Genomic DNA, 20,046 nt, shown 5'->3' with positions numbered 1-20,046 from the left:
GATTAATAAAGCAGCTACTGTCTTTGGTGAAGCCATATTAGGATTGTTTATTCAATTATTCCATAGGTATGTATGGTACTTCACAAATTGGGTCATTTGATTGGTACGTGAGGACAGAGTACATCATAGCCCTGAAACGTTGACTGTTCATTCCCGTCCGCAGATGCTGCCTGACCTGAGTTGCTGAGCTCCGTGTGTACCGCTCGGGATAGAGCTGATGCAGGATCTAATGGAGCTGGTGCTTCAGTATTCTTGCACTGTACGTCCGTCCCAAGGCTATCACAATGAAGAAAATGGAGCAGGTGTAGCGGTAAGTCTGGTGGGAAAGATAATGAAGAAGTGAAAATTACCCACAATTTCAGGGCGTACAGAGAGTTCCGCCTCCTGGGATTAGATACCTTAGCTGGATGCTACAAGAGAGACGGCAGATACTGGAAATCCGGAGCAATACCCACAGAATACTGGAGAAACTCACCAGTTTAGGGAGAATCTATGAAGGGGAATAAACTGTTGATGTCCCGATGAAGGGTCCCGGCCTGAAATGTTGACTGTTCATTTCCCTGTATAGATGCTGCCTGATATACTGAGTTCCTCTCGCACTTTGGGTGTGTTAGCTGGATGATAGCTCGGATACCATATCCGGTCTCAGTGGTGCTAAGTAAAGGAGAAAAACACAGCTCACTCCTTGTTCCTGATTGCTATCGAGTGTTGCCTGGGAGATGCTATGTTAAGACATATCGCAGCGCCTACACTGGCTGAATAGATCGCTTTCAACAGTGCACTTTTTGCTGCAACAGCCTCTGCAGATAATCTTGCTCTTGATCTTAGGAAGCAGGGCTGGGGGTGAGTGGCAGGACAGGTTCATCAAGTAAGGAAATTAGGCAATAAAAGTTTTCTCCAGAAGGTTGATTAATAGCAGGAAGGAGCAGTTTGCACCTCAACCCCCCACCCTCGCGTGTCACATGTGCTCAGCATCGAGTGTGTAGTTTACATTTCCGAAGTAGCTTAACATTTCAGCACAGATAGGCTTGTGGTTTCCGCTGATGCTGGAAAGTATGTCACAAGCCAACGCTCTCAACTAACTGCCTGCATTTCTGACCGTCAAGGGGGCCATTGGTCAATACTACAACGTGAATCGTGCTTTCTTCATCAGCAGGTGATCCCACATCGAAGGAGCTGCAGTCAGCATAGATATCCATTCCAATGTCCCATTTGCCGCTGTGGATTTTAAGCAGAGCCTATTGTTTTCCTTGCGCCCACCTGACCAAGTAGAGTAAGTTGCCGTACACTGTGTCCGTGCTGACTGAATATCGAGTTGCAAGCTTTCATTTGGGACAGCGATATTGGTGGTGGGGTAAGTGTTACTCGTCCTCTGAGCTGTGCTTGTTGGATTTGGGCTCTGAATTCACAACCCAGAAAGTAAACTCCCTCTGCTAGCGAGCTGCCTGATCACTTGCGTGAGGGGGAAGGGGTAGGCCAGTATCTCACACTCCTCTGGAGTTTGGCAGCCCTTGGTGCATTGGTTAAGTGCTAATCAGCTGCTTCGTGCATGAGGCTTCGGGATACACTGAACGCTAGTTAATACACTTTCAGCAGGTAATGGCAGCAAGCGTTGATCGATGGAAGGAATAAATACAGTGAGAAGGTGAAACATTGCTGAGATACAGACAGAGCTGAGATGGCTGGTTCTGACAGAGCAGTCCTTCGGGGCTGAATGGTCTCTTGTAAGCTCTCAGCTCTCAGTTTCCTGATCAGAATGAGGCGTGACGTGGCGAGTTGGTTTGAGTGGGGATAGCAGCGGCTGATTTCTGCAGGTACTGGTTCAGGTTGGACAGCTTTTCATTCTGGTGAGGAGTCTGTGAAGTGAATCTCTCGGCAGTTTTGCAGCGAATGCTAGACGTGTGGAAGCTGACCGCACTATTGGATGGTGTCACTGAACGCCTGCACGTGGATAAAGAATGAAGGGAGACTGACAAGGTTGCTGAGCGGTGATTAGGAGAAGGAATTTCATTGGAAATCGATGGTTAAGCCATTTGTAGCCTTCCAAAACCTCATCCCCATCCCTGGATTCCTGACCATTAGTTGGGTCAACTTAATGCAGATTTATTGGTGATCGGGCCTGCAGTTCAGCTCCTTGTGTTCTTGTGTCCAGGCCTTGACCAGGTTAATTAATTTACATTAATTGCTATGGTTACTTACCAGTCCATTACTCTTGTACAGGATGACAACAGTGAAGTTATAAGGTGAATCAGATTAACCTTGATATCTTTTTGTCTTGCAACACACACAAAATGCTGGTGGAACGCAGCAGGCCAGACAGCATCTATAGGGAGGAGCACTGTCGACGTTTTGTCAGGACTGACGAAGGGTCTCGGCCCGAAACGTTGATAGCGCTTCTCACTATAGATGCTGCCTGGCCTGCTGCGTTCCACCAGCATTTTGTGTGTGTTGTTGTTTGAATTTCCAGCATCTGCAGATTTCCTCGAGTTATCTTTTCATCTTCTCTTCTTCTTGAACTGTCCCTCAGCATCAAGGATGGCTCATTCCCACTCTTGTAGGTTCTGAATTGGCGGATGAAGCCAGTGTGGAAGGTGTTGATACCCCCACAGGTGGGGCAGGAGGGGCCTGACAGGATGAGAGGGTGGGAAGCTTGTGTGCTTGCTGCACTTCTTTTGCCACTCGTGCAAGGCCTCTCTGTACTGTCGATGGCTGGAGTCTACATTCTCAATACACCCTGGATAATACTTCTCCACACTAAGTGGTCATGTTCCCAGCAAGTGGAAGGGATTATGCTGTTCTTCACTGGAAGCTTCAGTCTGCCTGGCAGAGTTCAGAATAGTGCCTATTTTAGGAGTGTTTACGGATGTGGCCCACCATCATGACAGTGTAAATAAAGCCTTGAATTTGGGGCTGCTGATCTGGGAGAGGACACGGAAGTTAGTTCATTTACCCTTTCAGTGAACTCAGAGGGCTTTGAGAGCCGGTGTTTGATGGTACTTTTCAGCAAAGTGCATGCAGTAATTAGGTAGTCCAGTTCTCAAAAGCTTATAGAAAAGTAGAGATCACTTCTGCCCAGGATAGCACGAGTTTTGTGTCAGATCTGAGGCGTTCATATTTAAATTTAAAAATCATTTTTCTCATTCAAACAAAGACTTTCCTGGCACTTTGAAGGTGTTGGTGGTGGTTGTCAGCATTAATATCCGCCGTCACTGAATCTTGTTGTCCAGGACTTTGTTGTGAACCTTTGTTATCAGAGTGTTAGATGCTGCTGCAAGTAAGTTTTTCAAAGCACTCTACGGAGATGTACTTGTGCATATGACAATAAACTCAGCTTGGACTTTCCATATTGCTGTGTGCAGTGGGTGCTGTGCTTGTATGATTGTCAGTGGGCCACTGGTCACCTGAACCGGTACCAGCATGAAGCCTGGGGACTGAGAGTCACTGTTGTTCTCCTCATCAGCTAGCTCAGCTCCTTGGGGCATTCTGAGCTGTGCACTAATTATCACACTGCTAAATGCTACTGGCTACTGGACCCACAATGACCTGTACCCTGTTATGTTCTACTTCATACGAAGAAGAGGGGGAATCAGTATTTCCACAGAACCTTCTACAATCTGCTCATTAGAGTACCTGATCTGCATGTGATCGGGTAGCTTTGCTGCAGTATACTTCCTGGTTTGGAGTACCCTGTGTGGGTTACTATTACCAGCTGGAGTGTTAATTTGTACCATTCGAGCATTATCAATGGCTTAAAGGATTGCTGTTTTGGGGCATTATTATTGTGCATGCTGTATTGAAGTGTTATCCCCTAGTGAAATGAAAGCAGAATGTTCTGGAACTGTTCAACAGGTCAGAAATGGCAGTGCAGAAAGAAGCTGAATTAACACTTTAAGGCAATTACTTTATTATGGTGAGGCCTCCGTCAGTCACAGTTAACGTGGATGTTGCGTCCTGGCTGTCTAGCCTGGGCAGTACAATATGGAGAGCGAGCTGTTGTGCATGTAGCAAGCTCCCCCTTTTCACACATCTGATAAACCCAGAGGAACGGCAGAGACTGATACAGTTTGGTGCCAGCAGCGTCACAGGAGTTGCCAGTCAGCATTACAGACTCCCGTTCTGGATTTTTTCCCCTCTAAGTTTACTCCCGAAGCCTTCTCCAAGAGTGAATATAGCCAAAAGGAAGCAGAGGTTTGAGATCAGAGTTTTCCTTCTCCTAGATGAGCTGCCAACCACGGCTGAAAATCCCATCTGCCTGAAGCGAGTGGTTTTTAAGGCGCCAGTAATCCACCTTTACCTCTTCTCCTGTCAGTAGAAACGGTTCTGCCAGGCTTAGTAGCTAAGCCACACGTGAAGGCCAGGAGCTGGGCCTGGTTGTCAGAGGCTGAGAGCATTTATTAGGTAGTGGGAGCTTGTTCCCATTATCATCCCTTCCCTGGCTATAACATCCACACTAGAAGTCATGGTTTGCATATTACTGTTTGAATGTTTTTCTTTGTTGCAGTATATGTTGCATTGCCATTTCTCTGAGTGGGACTATGTCGTTGCATTGTGTCAGAGTATTATGCAGCGTCTGTCATATACCTCAACAGTTCAGTAGTTTCTGTGACCTTTCCCACTGAAATATTGGTGGCAGGGGTGGAGGTTGGGATGCGGGAAGAACCATCACTCCAAACTCCCACTGTCCGGACTTGCAGTAAATCAGAGAGTCACAGAAATAGACCCTTCAGCCCATCAAGTCTGCACTGACCATTAACATGCCCACATTAAATCTCTTATATTTAACCTCTCCGCATTCCCATCATCTCACCCCCCACCCCCAGATTCTACCACTCACCCACACACTAAGAACAATTTTCAGCAGCTGACTGTGGGAGGAGAAGGGAATTCCTGGGGGAAACCCCCGTGGTCACAGGGAGAGTGTGCAAATCCCGCACAGACAGCACACAGGGTCAGGATTGGATGCAGGTCTGTGGTGCTGTGAAGCAGCAGTTGGGCAAGATCATGGAATTCTTCCTCCTGCCATTGTGGGCGACCGAATGGACAAACACTACAGTGGTTCAAGGCCAATTATAATGGGACAGGGATAACCAAGGCAAGATAACCAAGCCATTGTGGGCGACCGAGTGGACAAACACTACAGTGGTTCAAGGCCAATGATAATGGGACAGGGATAACCAAGGCAAGATAACCAAGCCATTGTGGGCGACCGAGTGGACAAACACTACAGTGGTTCAAGGCCAATTATAATGGGACAGGGATAACCAAGGCAAGATAACCAAGCCATTGTGGGCGACCGAGTGGACAAACACTACAGTGGTTCAAGGCCAATGATAATGGGACAGGGATAACCAAGGCAAGATAACCAAGCCATTGTGGGCGACCGAGTGGACAAACACTACAGTGGTTCAAGGCCAATGATAATGGGACAGGGATAACCAAGGCAAGCTGCGTGAACATGTGAAAACTACTTCATTATTCCTTTGTTGCACAATTTATTTATTTTATTTTTTATTGTAACTTAAAGCTTTGTTAATGTATTTCCCTGTACAGCTGCCACAAAAACAACAAATTTCACAGCTGCTGGGAGTGTAATGGATAAAGGTGATGAGCTTAGAGCATGGAAACTATGATGTTGTGGCCATTACTGAAACTTGGTTGAGAGAGGGGCAGGAATGGGTGATTAATGTACTAGGTTTTTGAAGTTTTAAAAAAGCTAGAGAGGGTGGAGTTACACAACTAATCAGGGATACTATCACAGCTGCGCTCAGGGGAGACGTAATGGAGGGTTCAGACACCGAGTCCGTTTGGGTAGAGCGCAGGAATACGAAGGATGCACTCGTACTGATGGGACTGTACCACAGACCCCTCAATAGCCACCGGGGCATTGAGGAAATGATATGTAATTAGATTAAGGAAATGTGTAAAAATAATAGGGTTGTTGTCATGGGGGATTTAATCTTCCCTAATATAAACTGGGCCCTTCTTAGTGTGTAAACATGAGGAAATCTGCAGATGCTGGAAATTCAAACAACAACACACACAAAATGCTGGTAGAACACAGCAGGCCAGGCAGCATCTATAGGGAGAAGCACTGTCGACGTTTCGGGCCGAGACCCTTCTTAGTGTCAGGAGTTTAGATGAGGCTGACTTTGTTAAGTGTATCCAGGAAGGTTTCTGGAATCAGTTTGTGGACAGTCCAATGAGAGGAGGAACTGCACTGGACCTGGTGTTGGGTAATGAGCTTGCCAGTGACAGACCTTTCGGTTGGTGAGCAGTGATCACAACTCCTTAACTTTCAGGATAGCTATAGATAAAGATAGGTATGGTCCTTGTGGGAGAGATTTCAAGTGGAGTAGGACAAATTACAAGGGCATTAAGCAGGAACTAAGGAACATTAATTGGAAACACCTTTTCTCTGGCAAATCCACATCAGACATGTGGAGGATGTTTAAAGATCAATTGCACAGAGTACAGGAAAGGTATGGTCCTGTTAGAAGGAAGGACGGGGATAGAAAGATTGGATGTCCAGAGAGGTGATGGATTTTGTCAAGAAGAAAAAGGAAAGTATGCAAAGCTTCAGAAGTTGGGATCAAGCGAAGCACATGAGGAGATAACGAAGCCAGAAAAGAACTAAAGAAGGGAATTAGGAAAGCCGGGAGGGGCCACGAAAAGTCCTTAGCAAGTAGGATCAATGTGAATCCCAAGGCATTCTATAGAGCTATCAAGAGCAAGGGGATAACTAGGGAAAGCACTCAAGGATAAAGAGGGGAACATTAGCTTGGATGCAGAGAATGTGAGTGAGGTACTTAATGAGTACTTTGCTTCAGCATCATATGGAGGATGGGGATATCCGTGCTGTGTGTGGGGGGCATTTAGAGGTCAAGGAAGAGGAAGTACTGGGCTTCCTAAGGAGTATTAAGGCAGATAAGTCCGCAGGGACTGATGGGATTTACCCCAGGTTATTGATGGAGGTAAGAGACAAGATTTCTGGGACTTTGACCGTATCTTTGTGCCCTCTCTAGCCACAGGTGAAGTCCCAGAGGACAGGCAAGAGGCTAATGTTGTACTTCTATTTAAGAAGGGAACAAGGAAAAATTCTGGGAACTATAGACCAGTGAGTCTCACATCAGTTTTAGGGAAATTGCTGGAGAAAATTATTAGGGATAGGATATTTGAGCATGTGGAAGCCCATGGCCTAATTAGGGAGAGCCAGCATGGCTTTGTGAGTGGCATATTGTGCCTTACCAACTTGACTGAGTTTTTTGACAAGGTAACAAAGAGAGATTGATGAGGGTAAGGCAGTGGATGTTGTCTAGCTGGATTTTAGTAAGGCATTTGATGAAGTCCCTCATGGGAGGCTCACCTGGGGGATGAAGATGCATGGGGTCTGCAGTGTTTGGATTCAGAACTGGCCTGCACATAGAAGACAGAGGATAGTGGTTGAAGGGATTGTGGATAGCTGTCAGGGTCCAGTCCGGTCCGGAATCCGCGTTCCGGGTCTCGATCCGGTCCGAGGGCTCCTCCTCAGTGTCTGCGTCCTGCGTTTGGGTCCATCCGGCCCCGTTCCTGACAATAGCTTGCAAGTAACACAGCAAGAGATAATGGGCTGAGAAATGGCAGATGGAGTTGAACACAGATGAATATGAGGTGTTGCACCAAATACAAGGAGACAGTGTACTTTTAAGGGCAAAATCCTTAACAGTGTTACTGAGCAGAGAGATCTTGGGATCCAAGTTCTTGGAAAGTGGCTACACAGGTCGACAGGGTGGTTAAGAAGGCTTATGGAATGCTTGCCTTTATTAGTCAAGTCACTGAGTTTAAAAGTCAAGAGGTTATGTTGCAACTGTATAAGACTCTGATTAGGCCACATGTGGAGACTACAGAGCCACACAGGACTACATAAAGTGCACAAAACAGTGCAGGGCAGTACAATAATTAATAAACAAGACAATAGGTGCAGTAGAGGACAAATTACAATATAATAATAAATGATATAGATGTCAGTCTAGACTCTGAGTATTGAGGAGTCTGATGGCTTGGGTGAAGAAACTGTTGCACAGTCTGGTCATGAGAGCCCGAATGCTTCAGTGCCTTTTGCCAGATGGCAGGAGGGAGAAGAGTTTGTGTGAGAGTGTGTGGGGTCCTTCATAATGCTGTTAGCTTTGTGGATGCAGCGTGTAGTGTAAATGTCCGTGATGGCGGGAAGAGAGACCCCCGATGATCTTCTCAGCTGACCTCACTATCCGCTGCAGGGCCTTGCGATCTGGGATGGTGCAATTTCCGAACCAGGCAGTGATGCAGTTGCTCAGGATGCTCTCAATACAACCTCTGTAGAATGTGATGAGGATGGGGGGATGGGAGATGGACTTTTCACAGCCTTCGCAGAAAGTAGAGACGCCGATGGGCTTTCTTGGCTATGGAGCTGGTGTTGAGGGAGGTGAACACCAAGAAATTTGGTGCTTTTAGCTGTCAATGTTCAGCGGAGAGTGGTCGCTCCGTGCTCTCCTGAAGTCAACAACCGCCTCTTTTGTTTAGTTCACATTCAGAGACAAGTTGTTGGCTTTGCACCAGTTCATTAGCCACTGCACCTCCTCTCTGTAAACTGAATCATTGTTCTTGCTGATGAGACCCACCACGGGTCGTGTCATCAGCGAATATGAGATTTCATTGGTTTGGGGAACAGGATATAAGAGTAGGAAGGTTATGGTACAACTTTATAAACCATGGGTGAAGCCACAGATGGAACACTGTGCATATTTCTGGTCACCACATGATAGGAAGATTATGTTTTGTTGGAGATGATACAGTGTCAGATTCTCGCTGGCTGGACAGTTTCAGGAATAAAGGTGCTGGGTTTGTTTTCCCTGAGAGGGGACCTGATGGAGGTACAAAATTATGAGGGGCATAGAAAGAAGGAATCCTTTCACCTTGTCAATGGTGTCTAAAACTGGAGGGAACAGGTTTAGAGTAAGGAAGACGTTCTTAGAGGAGATCTAGGAAGACTTTTTTCACCCTGGATGTTATTGGAACCTGTCTAAGTGTGTAGTGGGACAGAGGTTCTCACAAGAACATTGAGATGAGCACATGAATAAAGGCAAAGAGTTTACAGACTAACTTTGGTACATGGATTTAGTGCACGTCGATGGTTGGCATAGACAATGTGGGCTGAAGAGACCCTTCTGGTGCTGTATGACTCAACGAGCAAACTAGGGACAATCATTCATTCAGGATCACCAAGAACAGTCATCACCAATTCAGGCAACTTGGGTAATCAATTATTGGCAATAACCAAACCAGTTATCATCATCTTAGGCAACTATAGATAGCGATGTTTGAGGCCAGTAAGGATCTTTTCAGATAACTAGAATAACTACTAATATGATAACCATGGCATCTTCCAGATAGCTTGTAACAGGGCAGTTACAGTACCACCACCTCAGGTGACATTGATATCTGAGATGTGTTACCACTTTCTTGGATAACCAGAGAACTAATCAATAATTAGGCATATTGAAATCAATTACCACCATTTTGGGCAAGGAGGGATAACCAAAGACTGGGGATAACTGAAACTTGTTATTGCCTTGTTGGACAAACCGTTAACTGCTGGTAGCCAAGGCCAGTTAATACCACCTCTTAAGGGATAACTAAAGTCAGTGACTCTAGATAAAGAGTAATTATGGGCAACTATAACCAATAGTAGGAAATAACCAAGGCAAGTTACGACCTTCTCAACCAACCAGTAACAATGAATAAGCAGGGACAGTTATCACTTTTTTGGGATATGAGGTAAGCAGTAATTAGGGATGACCACGGCTAGTTCAGAACTCAGAGAGTGAGGGACAACCAGTGTCTGGAGGGCTTCAGTTATGCTATGTCACAGCACTGCTCAACTGTTCAACCAAATGTCCTTAATTTGATAAAGGAAATTGGCTGATCCAAAGTTTTATTTTATTTTTTGACTCAGCATGTAAGAACCTTCCAGATTTGACAGTTAAGTGGAAATGCTAAAAAGGCCTCGGGAAACGCCAGAACACAAATATCAAAACATAGCTCAGGTGAGGTGCGGAGATTGTTGACCTCAGGTGAGGTGTGGAGATTGTTTGCCTTAGGTGAGGTGCGGAGATTGTTTGCCTCAGGTGAGGTGTGGAGATTGTTTGCCTCAGGTGAGGTGCGGAGATTGCTTGCCTCAGGTGAGGTGCGGAGATTGTTTGCCTCAGGTGAGGTGTGGAGATTGTTGGCCTCAGGTGAGGTGCGGAGATTGTTGGCCTCAGGTGAGGTGTGGAGATTGTTTGCCTCAGGTGAGGTGCGGAGATTGTTTGCCTCAGGTGAGGTGCGGAGATTGTTGACCTCAGGTGAGGTGCGGAGATTGTTTGCCTCAGGTGAGGTGCGGAGATTGTTGACCTCAGGTGAGGTGCGGAGATTGTTGGCCTCAGGTGAGGTGCGGAGATTATTGGCCTCAGGTGAGGTGCCGAGATTGTTGGCCTCAGGTGAGGTGCGGAGATTGTTGGCCTCAGGTGAGGTGCGGAGATTGTTGGCCTCAGGTGAGGTGCGGAGATTGTTTGCCTCAGGTGAGGTGCCGAGATTGTTGGCCTCAGGTGAGGTGCGGAGATTGCTTGCCTCAGGTGAGGTGCCGAGATTGTTGGCCTCAGGTGAGGTGCCGAGATTGTTGGCCTCAGGTGAGGTGCGGAGATTGTTGGCCTCAGGTGAGGTGCGGAGATTGTTGACCTCAGGTGAGGTGCGGAGATTGTTGGCCTCAGGTGAGGTGTGGAGATTGTTGGCCTCAGGTGAGGTGCGGAGATTGTTTGCCTCAGGTGAGGTGCCGAGATTGTTGGCCTCAGGTGAGGTGCGGAGATTGCTTGCCTCAGGTGAGGTGCGGAGATTGTTGGCCTCAGGTGAGGTGCGGAGATTGTTGGCTTCAGGTGAGGTGCGGAGATTGTTGGCCTCAGGTGAGGAGCGGAGATTGTTGGCCTCAGGTGAGGTGTGGAGATTGTTGGCCTCAGGTGAATCTCGTTATGTGTTGCCGTAGTGCTGGAGAAAACCTTTCTAAAGAAAACTCTGTGTGTTCTTGGGATTAGTTGGGTATGAATAAAGATCGATCTTACTGATTAGTATCATTATTCTACAGATGGAGTCGTGAGTCCCTGGTGAGAAGATGCATGCTGCTCAGTTGTCCAGTGCAGAGGTAAATCCATCTGTGTGTGTGTGTCTTTATTGGTAAAGTTTTTGTGCTTTTGTGTGTTGGTATTTATACACCTGTGCATTGCTGGAGTACGCATTTTAAACGCAGTTTGCAACACTAGTCCCTCTTTCTGATGTTGAATCTCATGCCTATATTTCTTGAAATTGCCTTTACTTTGTGGTGCTGGGTGGAGCAGTGCTCACACAGTCCTGTTACAACAAGCTGTTGCAACCCACCCCTCAACCTGAGGGCTTCAGTGAGGCCTCGGTGCTGACAAAACTTCAGCCTGGAGAAACTTATGTTAAAATTACTTAAATCACTATAAATGATTGAAAGAAAAAGAACTGTTCTATAAGTAAACCGTGGTGCACATCATAGTGCATAGACTGGAGGTTCTGCCTCAATCCTGCTCACCTGACTTGGAACATCCGGCAGCAAAACCTCGGCCATTTTATCTGCTGAAGGAACTTTCCACCAACATCCTGGGAGCAGTGAACATTTCACCGCGTTCCACATCACCCGGGCACTGGGCACATTCCATCACAGGCCAACATCAGACAGACACTGGGTACATTCCATCACAGGCCAACATCAGCCGGGCACTGGGTACATTCCATCCCAGGCCAACATCAGACAGACACTGGGCACATTCCATCCCAGGCCAACATCAGCCGGGCACTGGGCACATTCCATCCCAGGCCAACATCAGACAGACACTGGGCACATTCCATCCCAGGCCAACATCAGACAGACACTGGGCACATTCCATCCCAGGCCAACATCAGACAGACACTGGGCACATTCCATCCCAGGCCAACATCAGACAGACACTGGGCACATTCCATCCCAGGCCAACATCAGACAGACACTGGGCACATTCCATCCCAGGCCAACATCAGACAGACACTGGGCACATTCCATCCCAGGCCAACATCAGACAGACACTGGGTACATTCCATCCCAGGCCAACATCAGACAGACACTGGGCACATTCCATCCCAGGCCAACATCAGGCAGACACTGGGCACATTCCATCTCAGGCCAACATCAGACAGACACTGGGTACATTCCATCCCAGGCCAACATCAGGCAGACACTGGGCACATTCCATCTCAGGCCAACATCAGACAGACACTGGGTACATTCCATCCCAGGCCAACATCAGGCAGACACTGGGCACATTCCATCTCAGGCCAACATCAGACAGACACTGGGCACATTCCATCCCAGGCCAACATCAGACAGACACTGGGCACATTCCATCCCAGGCCAACATCAGACAGACACTGGGCACATTCCATCCCAGGCCAACATCAGACAGACACTGGGTACATTCCATCCCAGGCCAACATCAGGCAGACACTGGGCACATTCCATCCCAGGCCAACATCAGGCAGACACTGGGCACATTCCATCCCAGGCCAACATCAGACAGACACTGGGCACATTCCATCCCAGGCCAACATCAGGCAGACACTGGGCACATTCCATCCCAGGCCAACATCAGGCAGACACTGGGCACATTCCATCCCAGGCCAACATCAGGCAGACACTGGGCACATTCCATCCCAGGCCAACATCAGACAGACACTGGGCACATTCCATCCCAGGCCAACATCAGACAGACACTGGGTACATTCCATCCCAGGCCAACATCAGGCAGACACTGGGCACATTCCATCCCAGGCCAACATCAGACAGACACTGGGCACATTCCATCCCAGGCCAACGTCAGGCAGACACTGGGCACATTCCATCCCAGGCCAACATCAGCCGGGCACTGGGCACATTCCATCCCAGGCCAACATCAGACAGACACTGGGCACATTCCATCCCAGGCCAACATCAGACAGACACTGGGCACATTCCATCCCAGGCCAACATCAGCCGGGCACTGGGCACATTCCATCCCAGGCCAACATCAGACAGACACTGGGCACATTCCATCCCAGGCCAACATCAGACAGACACTGGGCACATTCCATCCCAGGCCAACATCAGACAGACACTGGGCACATTCCATCCCAGGCCAACATCAGCCGGGCACTGGGCACATTCCATCCCAGGCCAACATCAGACAGACACTGGGCACATTCCATCCCAGGCCAACATCAGGCAGACACTGGGCACATTCCATCCCAGGCCAACATCAGACAGACACTGGGCACATTCCATCCCAGGCCAACATCAGACAGACACTGGGCACATTCCATCCCAGGCCAACATCAGACAGACACTGGGCACATTCCATCCCAGGCCAACGTCAGACAGACACTGGGCACATTCCATCCCAGGCCAACGTCAGACAGACACTGGGCACATTCCATCCCAGGCCAACATCAGACAGACACTGGGCACATTCCATCCCAGGCCAACATCAGACAGACACTGGGCACATTCCATCCCAGGCCAACATCAGACAGACACTGGGCACATTCCATCCCAGGCCAACGTCAGACAGACACTGGGCACATTCCATCCCAGGCCAACATCAGACAGACACTGGGCACATTCCATCCCAGGCCAACATCAGACAGACACTGGGCACATTCCATCCCAGGCCAACATCAGACAGACACTGGGCACATTCCATCCCAGGCCAACGTCAGACAGACACTGGGCACATTCCATCCCAGGCCAACGTCAGACAGACACTGGGCACATTCCATCCCAGGCCAACATCAGACAGACACTGGGCACATTCCATCCCAGGCCAACATCAGACAGACACTGGGCACATTCCATCCCAGGCCAACATCAGGCAGACACTGGGTACATTCCATCCCAGGCCAACATCAGACAGACACTGGGCACATTCCATCCCAGGCCAACATCAGGCAGACACTGGGCACATTCCATCCCAGGCCAACATCAGACAGACACTGGGTACATTCCATCCCAGGCCAACATCAGACAGACACTGGGCACATTCCATCCCAGGCCAACATCAGACAGACACTGGGCACATTCCATCCCAGGCCAACATCAGACAGACACTGGGCACATTCCATCCCAGGCCAACATCAGACAGACACTGGGCACATTCCATCCCAGGCCAACATCAGGCAGACACTGGGCACATTCCATCCCAGGCCAACATCAGGCAGACACTGGGTACATTCCATCCCAGGCCAACATCAGACAGACACTGGGCACATTCCATCCCAGGCCAACATCAGACAGACACTGGGCACATTCCATCCCAGGCCAACATCAGCCGGGCACTGGGCACATTCCATCCCAGGCCAACATCAGACAGACACTGGGCACATTCCATCCCAGGCCAACATCAGACAGACACTGGGCACATTCCATCCCAGGCCAACATCAGCCGGGCACTGGGCACATTCCATCCCAGGCCAACATCAGACAGACACTGGGCACATTCCATCCCAGGCCAACATCAGGCAGACACTGGGTACATTCCATCCCAGGCCAACATCAGACAGACACTGGGCACATTCCATCCCAGGCCAACATCAGACAGACACTGGGTACATTCCATCCCAGGCCAACATCAGACAGACACTGGGCACATTCCATCCCAGGCCAACATCAGACAGACACTGGGTACATTCCATCCCAGGCCAACATCAGACAGACACTGGGCACATTCCATCCTAGGCCAACATCAGACAGACACTGGGCACATTCCATCCCAGGCCAACGTCAGACAGACACTGGGCACATTCCATCTCAGGCCAACATCAGACAGACACTGGGCACATTCCATCCCAGGCCAACATCAGCCGGGCACTGGGCACATTCCATCCCAGGCCAACATCAGACAGACACTGGGTACATTCCATCCCAGGCCAACATCAGACAGACACTGGGCACATTCCATCCTAGGCCAACATCAGACAGACACTGGGCACATTCCATCCCAGGCCAACGTCAGACAGACACTGGGCACATTCCATCCCAGGCCAACATCAGCCGGGCACTGGGCACATTCCATCCCAGGCCAACATCAGACAGACACTGGGCACATTCCATCCCAGGCCAACATCAGACAGACACTGGGCACATTCCATCCCAGGCCAACATCAGACAGACACTGGGCACATTCCATCCCAGGCCAACATCAGACAGACACTGGGCACATTCCATCCCAGGCCAACATCAGGCAGACACTGGGCACATTCCATCCCAGGCCAACATCAGCTGGGCACTGGGCACATTCCATCCCAGGCCAACATCAGGCAGACACTGGGCACATTCCATCCCAGGCCAACATCAGGCAGACACTGGGCACATTCCATCCCAGGCCAACATCAGACAGACACTGGGCACATTCCATCCCAGGCCAACATCAGACAGACACTGGGCACATTCCATCCCAGGCCAACATCAGGCAGACACTGGGCACATTCCATCCCAGGCCAACATCAGCCGGGCACTGGGCACATTCCATCCCAGGCCAACATCAGACAGACACTGGGCACATTCCATCCCAGGCCAACATCAGACAGACACTGGGCACATTCCATCCCAGGCCAACATCAGACAGACACTGGGCACATTCCATCCCAGGCCAACGTCAGCCGGGCACTGGGCACATTCCATCCCAGGCCAACATCAGCCGGGCACTGCGCACATTCCATCCCAGGCCAACATCAGACAGACACTGGGCACATTCCATCCCAGGCCAACATCAGACAGACACTGGGCACATTCCATCCCAGGCCAACATCAGACAGACACTGGGCACATTCCATCCCAGGCCAACGTCAGCCGGGCACTGGGCACATTCCATCCCAGGCCAACATCAGCCGGGCACTGCGCACATTCCATCCCAGGCCAACATCAGACAGACACTGGGCACATTCCATCCCAGGCCAACATCAGACAGACACTGGGCACATTCCATCCCAGGCCAACATCAGCTGGGCACTGGGCACATTCCATCCCAGGCCAACATCAGCTGGGCACTGGGCACATTCCATCCCAGGCCAACATCAGCCGGGCACTGGGCACATTCCATCCCAGGCCAACATCAGGCAGACACTGGGCACATTCCATCCCAGGCCAACATCAGACAGACACTGGGCACATTCCATCCCAGGCCAACATCAGACAGACACTGGGCACATTCCATCCCAGGCCAACATCAGCTGGGCACTGGGCACATTCCATCCCAGGCCAACATCAGACAGACACTGGGCACATTCCATCCAAGGCCAACATCAGCCGGGCACTGGGCACATTCCATCCCAGGCCAACATCAGCTGGGCACTGGGCACATTCCATCCCAGGCCAACATCAGACAGACACTGGGCACATTCCATCCCAGGCCAACATCAGACAGACACTGGGCACATTCCATCCCAGGCCAACATCAGCTGGGCACTGGGCACATTCCATCCCAGGCCAACATCAGCTGGGCACTGGGCACATTCCATCCCAGGCCAACATCAGGCAGACACTGGGCACATTCCATCCCAGGCCAACATCAGCCGGGCACTGGGCACATTCCATCCCAGGCCAACATCAGACAGACACTGGGCACATTCCATCCCAGGCCAACATCAGGCAGACACTGGGCACATTCCATCCCAGGCCAACATCAGACAGACACTGGGCACATTCCATCCCAGGCCAACATCAGCCGGGCACTGGGCACATTCCATCCCAGGCCAACATCAGACAGACACTGGGCACATTCCATCCCAGGCCAACATCAGGCAGACACTGGGCACATTCCATCCCAGGCCAACATCAGACAGACACTGGGCACATTCCATCCCAGGCCAACATCAGACAGACACTGGGCACATTCCATCCCAGGCCAACATCAGGCAGACACTGGGCACATTCCATCCCAGGCCAACGTCAGACAGACACTGGGCACATTCCATCCCAGGCCAACATCAGACAGACACTGGGCACATTCCATCCCAGGCCAACATCAGGCAGACACTGGGCACATTCCATCTCAGGCCAACGTCAGCCGGGCACTGGGCACATTCCATCCCAGGCCAACATCAGCCGGGCACTGGGCACATTCCATCCCAGGCCAACATCAGGCAGACACTGGGCACATTCCATCTCAGGCCAACGTCAGCCGGGCACTGGGCACATTCCATCCCAGGCCAACATCAGCTGGGCACTGGGCACATTCCATCCCAGGCCAACATCAGGCAGACACTGGGCACATTCCATCCCAGGCCAACATCAGCCGGGCACTGGGCACATTCCATCCCAGGCCAACATCAGGCAGACACTGGGCACATTCCATCTCAGGCCAACATCAGCTGGGCACTGGGCACATTCCATCCCAGGCCAACATCAGGCAGACACTGGGCACATTCCATCCCAGGCCAACATCAGGCAGACACTGGGCACATTCCATCCCAGGCCAACATCAGCTGGGCACTGGGCACATTCCATCCCAGGCCAACATCAGCCGGGCACTGGGCACATTCCATCCCAGGCCAACATCAGGCAGACACTGGGCACATTCCATCTCAGGCCAACATCAGCTGGGCACTGGGCACATTCCATCCCAGGCCAACATCAGGCAGACACTGGGCACATTCCATCCCAGGCCAACATCAGGCAGACACTGGGCACATTCCATCCCAGGCCAACATCAGCCGGGCACTGGGCACATTCCATCTCAGGCCAACATCAGACAGACACTGGGCACATTCCATCCCAGGCCAACATCAGACAGACACTGGGTACATTCCATCCCAGGCCAACATCAGCCGGGCACTGGGCACATTCCATCTCAGGCCAACATCAGGCAGACACTGGGCACATTCCATCTCAGGCCAACATCAGACAGACACTGGGCACATTCCATCCCAGGCCAACATCAGCCGGGCACTGGGCACATTCCATCTCAGGCCAACATCAGGCAGACACTGGGCACATTCCATCCCAGGCCAACATCAGACAGACACTGGGCACATTCCATCCCAGGCCAACATCAGCCGGGCACTGGGCACATTCCATCTCAGGCCAACATCAGGCAGACACTGGGCACATTCCATCCCAGGCCAACATCAGACAGACACTGGGCACATTCCATCCCAGGCCAACATCAGGCAGACACTGGGCACATTCCATCCCAGGCCAACATCAGGCAGACACTGGGCACATTCCATCTCAGGCCAACATCAGACAGACACTGGGCACATTCCATCCCAGGCCAACATCAGCCGGGCACTGGGCACATTCCATCTCAGGCCAACATCAGGCAGACACTGGGCACATTCCATCCCAGGCCAACATCAGACAGACACTGGGCACATTCCATCCCAGGCCAACATCAGGCAGACACTGGGCACATTCCATCCCAGGCCAACATCAGGCAGACACTGGGCACATTCCATCTCAGGCCAACATCAGACAGACACTGGGCACATTCCATCCCAGGCCAACATCAGCCGGGCACTGGGCACATTCCATCTCAGGCCAACATCAGGCAGACACTGGGCACATTCCATCACAGGCCAACATCAGACAGACACTGGGCACATTCCATCCCAGGCCAACATCAGGCAGACACTGGGCACATTCCATCCCAGGCCAACATCAGACAGACACTGGGCACATTCCATCCCAGGCCAACATCAGACAGACACTGGGCACATTCCATCCCAGGCCAACATCAGACAGACACTGGGCACATTCCATCTCAGGCCAACATCAGGCAGACACTGGGCACATTCCATCCCAGGCCAACATCAGGCAGACACTGGGCACATTCCATCCTAGGCCAACATCAGCCGGGCACTGGGCTCATTCCATCCCAGGCCAACATCAGACAGACACTGGGCACATTCCATCCCAGGCCAACGTCAGCCGGGCACTGGGCACATTCCATCCCAGGCCAACATCAGCCGGGCACTGGGCACATTCCATCCCAGGCCAACATCAGACAGACACTGGGCACATTCCATCCCAGGCCAACATCAGGCAGACACTGGGCACATTCCATCCCAGGCCAACATCAGCCGGGCACTGGGCACATTCCATCCCAGGCCAACATCAGGCAGACACTGGGCACATTCCATCCCAGGCCAACATCAGCTGGGCACTGGGCACATTCCATCCCAGGCCAACATCAGGCGGGCACTGGGCACATTCCATCCCAGGCCAACATCAGCCGGGCACTGGGCACATTCCATCTCAGGCCAACATCAGACAGACACTGGGCACATTCCATCCCAGGCCAACATCAGACAGACACTGGGCACATTCCATCCCAGGCCAACGTCAGCCGGGCACTGGGCACATTCCATCCCAGGCCAACATCAGACAGACACTGGGCACATTCCATCCCAGGCCAACATCAGACAGACACTGGGCACATTCCATCCCAGGCCAACGTCAGACAGACACTGGGCACATTCCATCCCAGGCCAACATCAGGCAGACACTGGGCACATTCCATCCCAGGCCAACATCAGACAGACACTGGGCACATTCCATCCCAGGCCAACGTCAGCCGGGCACTGGGCACATTCCATCCCAGGCCAACATCAGACAGACACTGGGCACATTCCATCCCAGGCCAACATCAGACAGACACTGGGTACATTCCATCCCAGGCCAACATCAGACAGACACTGGGCACATTCCATCCCAGGCCAACATCAGACAGACACTGGGCACATTCCATCCCAGGCCAACGTCAGACAGACACTGGGCACATTCCATCCCAGGCCAACATCAGGCAGACACTGGGCACATTCCATCCCAGGCCAACATCAGACAGACACTGGGCACATTCCATCCCAGGCCAACGTCAGCCGGGCACTGGGCACATTCCATCCCAGGCCAACATCAGACAGACACTGGGCACATTCCATCCCAGGCCAACATCAGACAGACACTGGGCACATTCCATC

The 20,046-nt window shown here is 51.0% G+C and overlaps 1 protein-coding gene across 3 annotated transcripts in view; it reads left to right on the top strand.

Moving 5' to 3' along the window:
- The first annotated feature begins 1,012 nt into the window (after positions 1-1,012).
- Positions 1,013-20,046, top strand: part of unc13d (unc-13 homolog D (C. elegans)) — a 242,203-nt gene continuing 223,169 nt past the window's right edge. The window contains exons 1-2 of one of the 3 annotated variants that reach the window (XM_073026707.1): positions 1,013-1,354; positions 11,129-11,185. In XM_073026707.1, the coding sequence (XP_072882808.1) occupies positions 11,156-11,185 (30 nt within the window). In that variant the 5' untranslated portion in view covers positions 1,013-1,354; positions 11,129-11,155. The remainder of the gene's footprint in view (positions 1,355-11,128; positions 11,186-20,046) is intronic. The other 2 variants (XM_073026706.1, XM_073026705.1) reach the window with 2 other exon arrangements.

Source organism: Hemitrygon akajei, chromosome 22 (assembly GCF_048418815.1).
Source record: "Hemitrygon akajei chromosome 22, sHemAka1.3, whole genome shotgun sequence".
Classification (NCBI taxonomy): Eukaryota; Metazoa; Chordata; class Chondrichthyes; order Myliobatiformes; family Dasyatidae; genus Hemitrygon; species Hemitrygon akajei.
The sequence above is the reverse complement of the archived record's forward strand: the minus strand, read 5'-3'. Positions and strand labels throughout refer to the sequence as shown.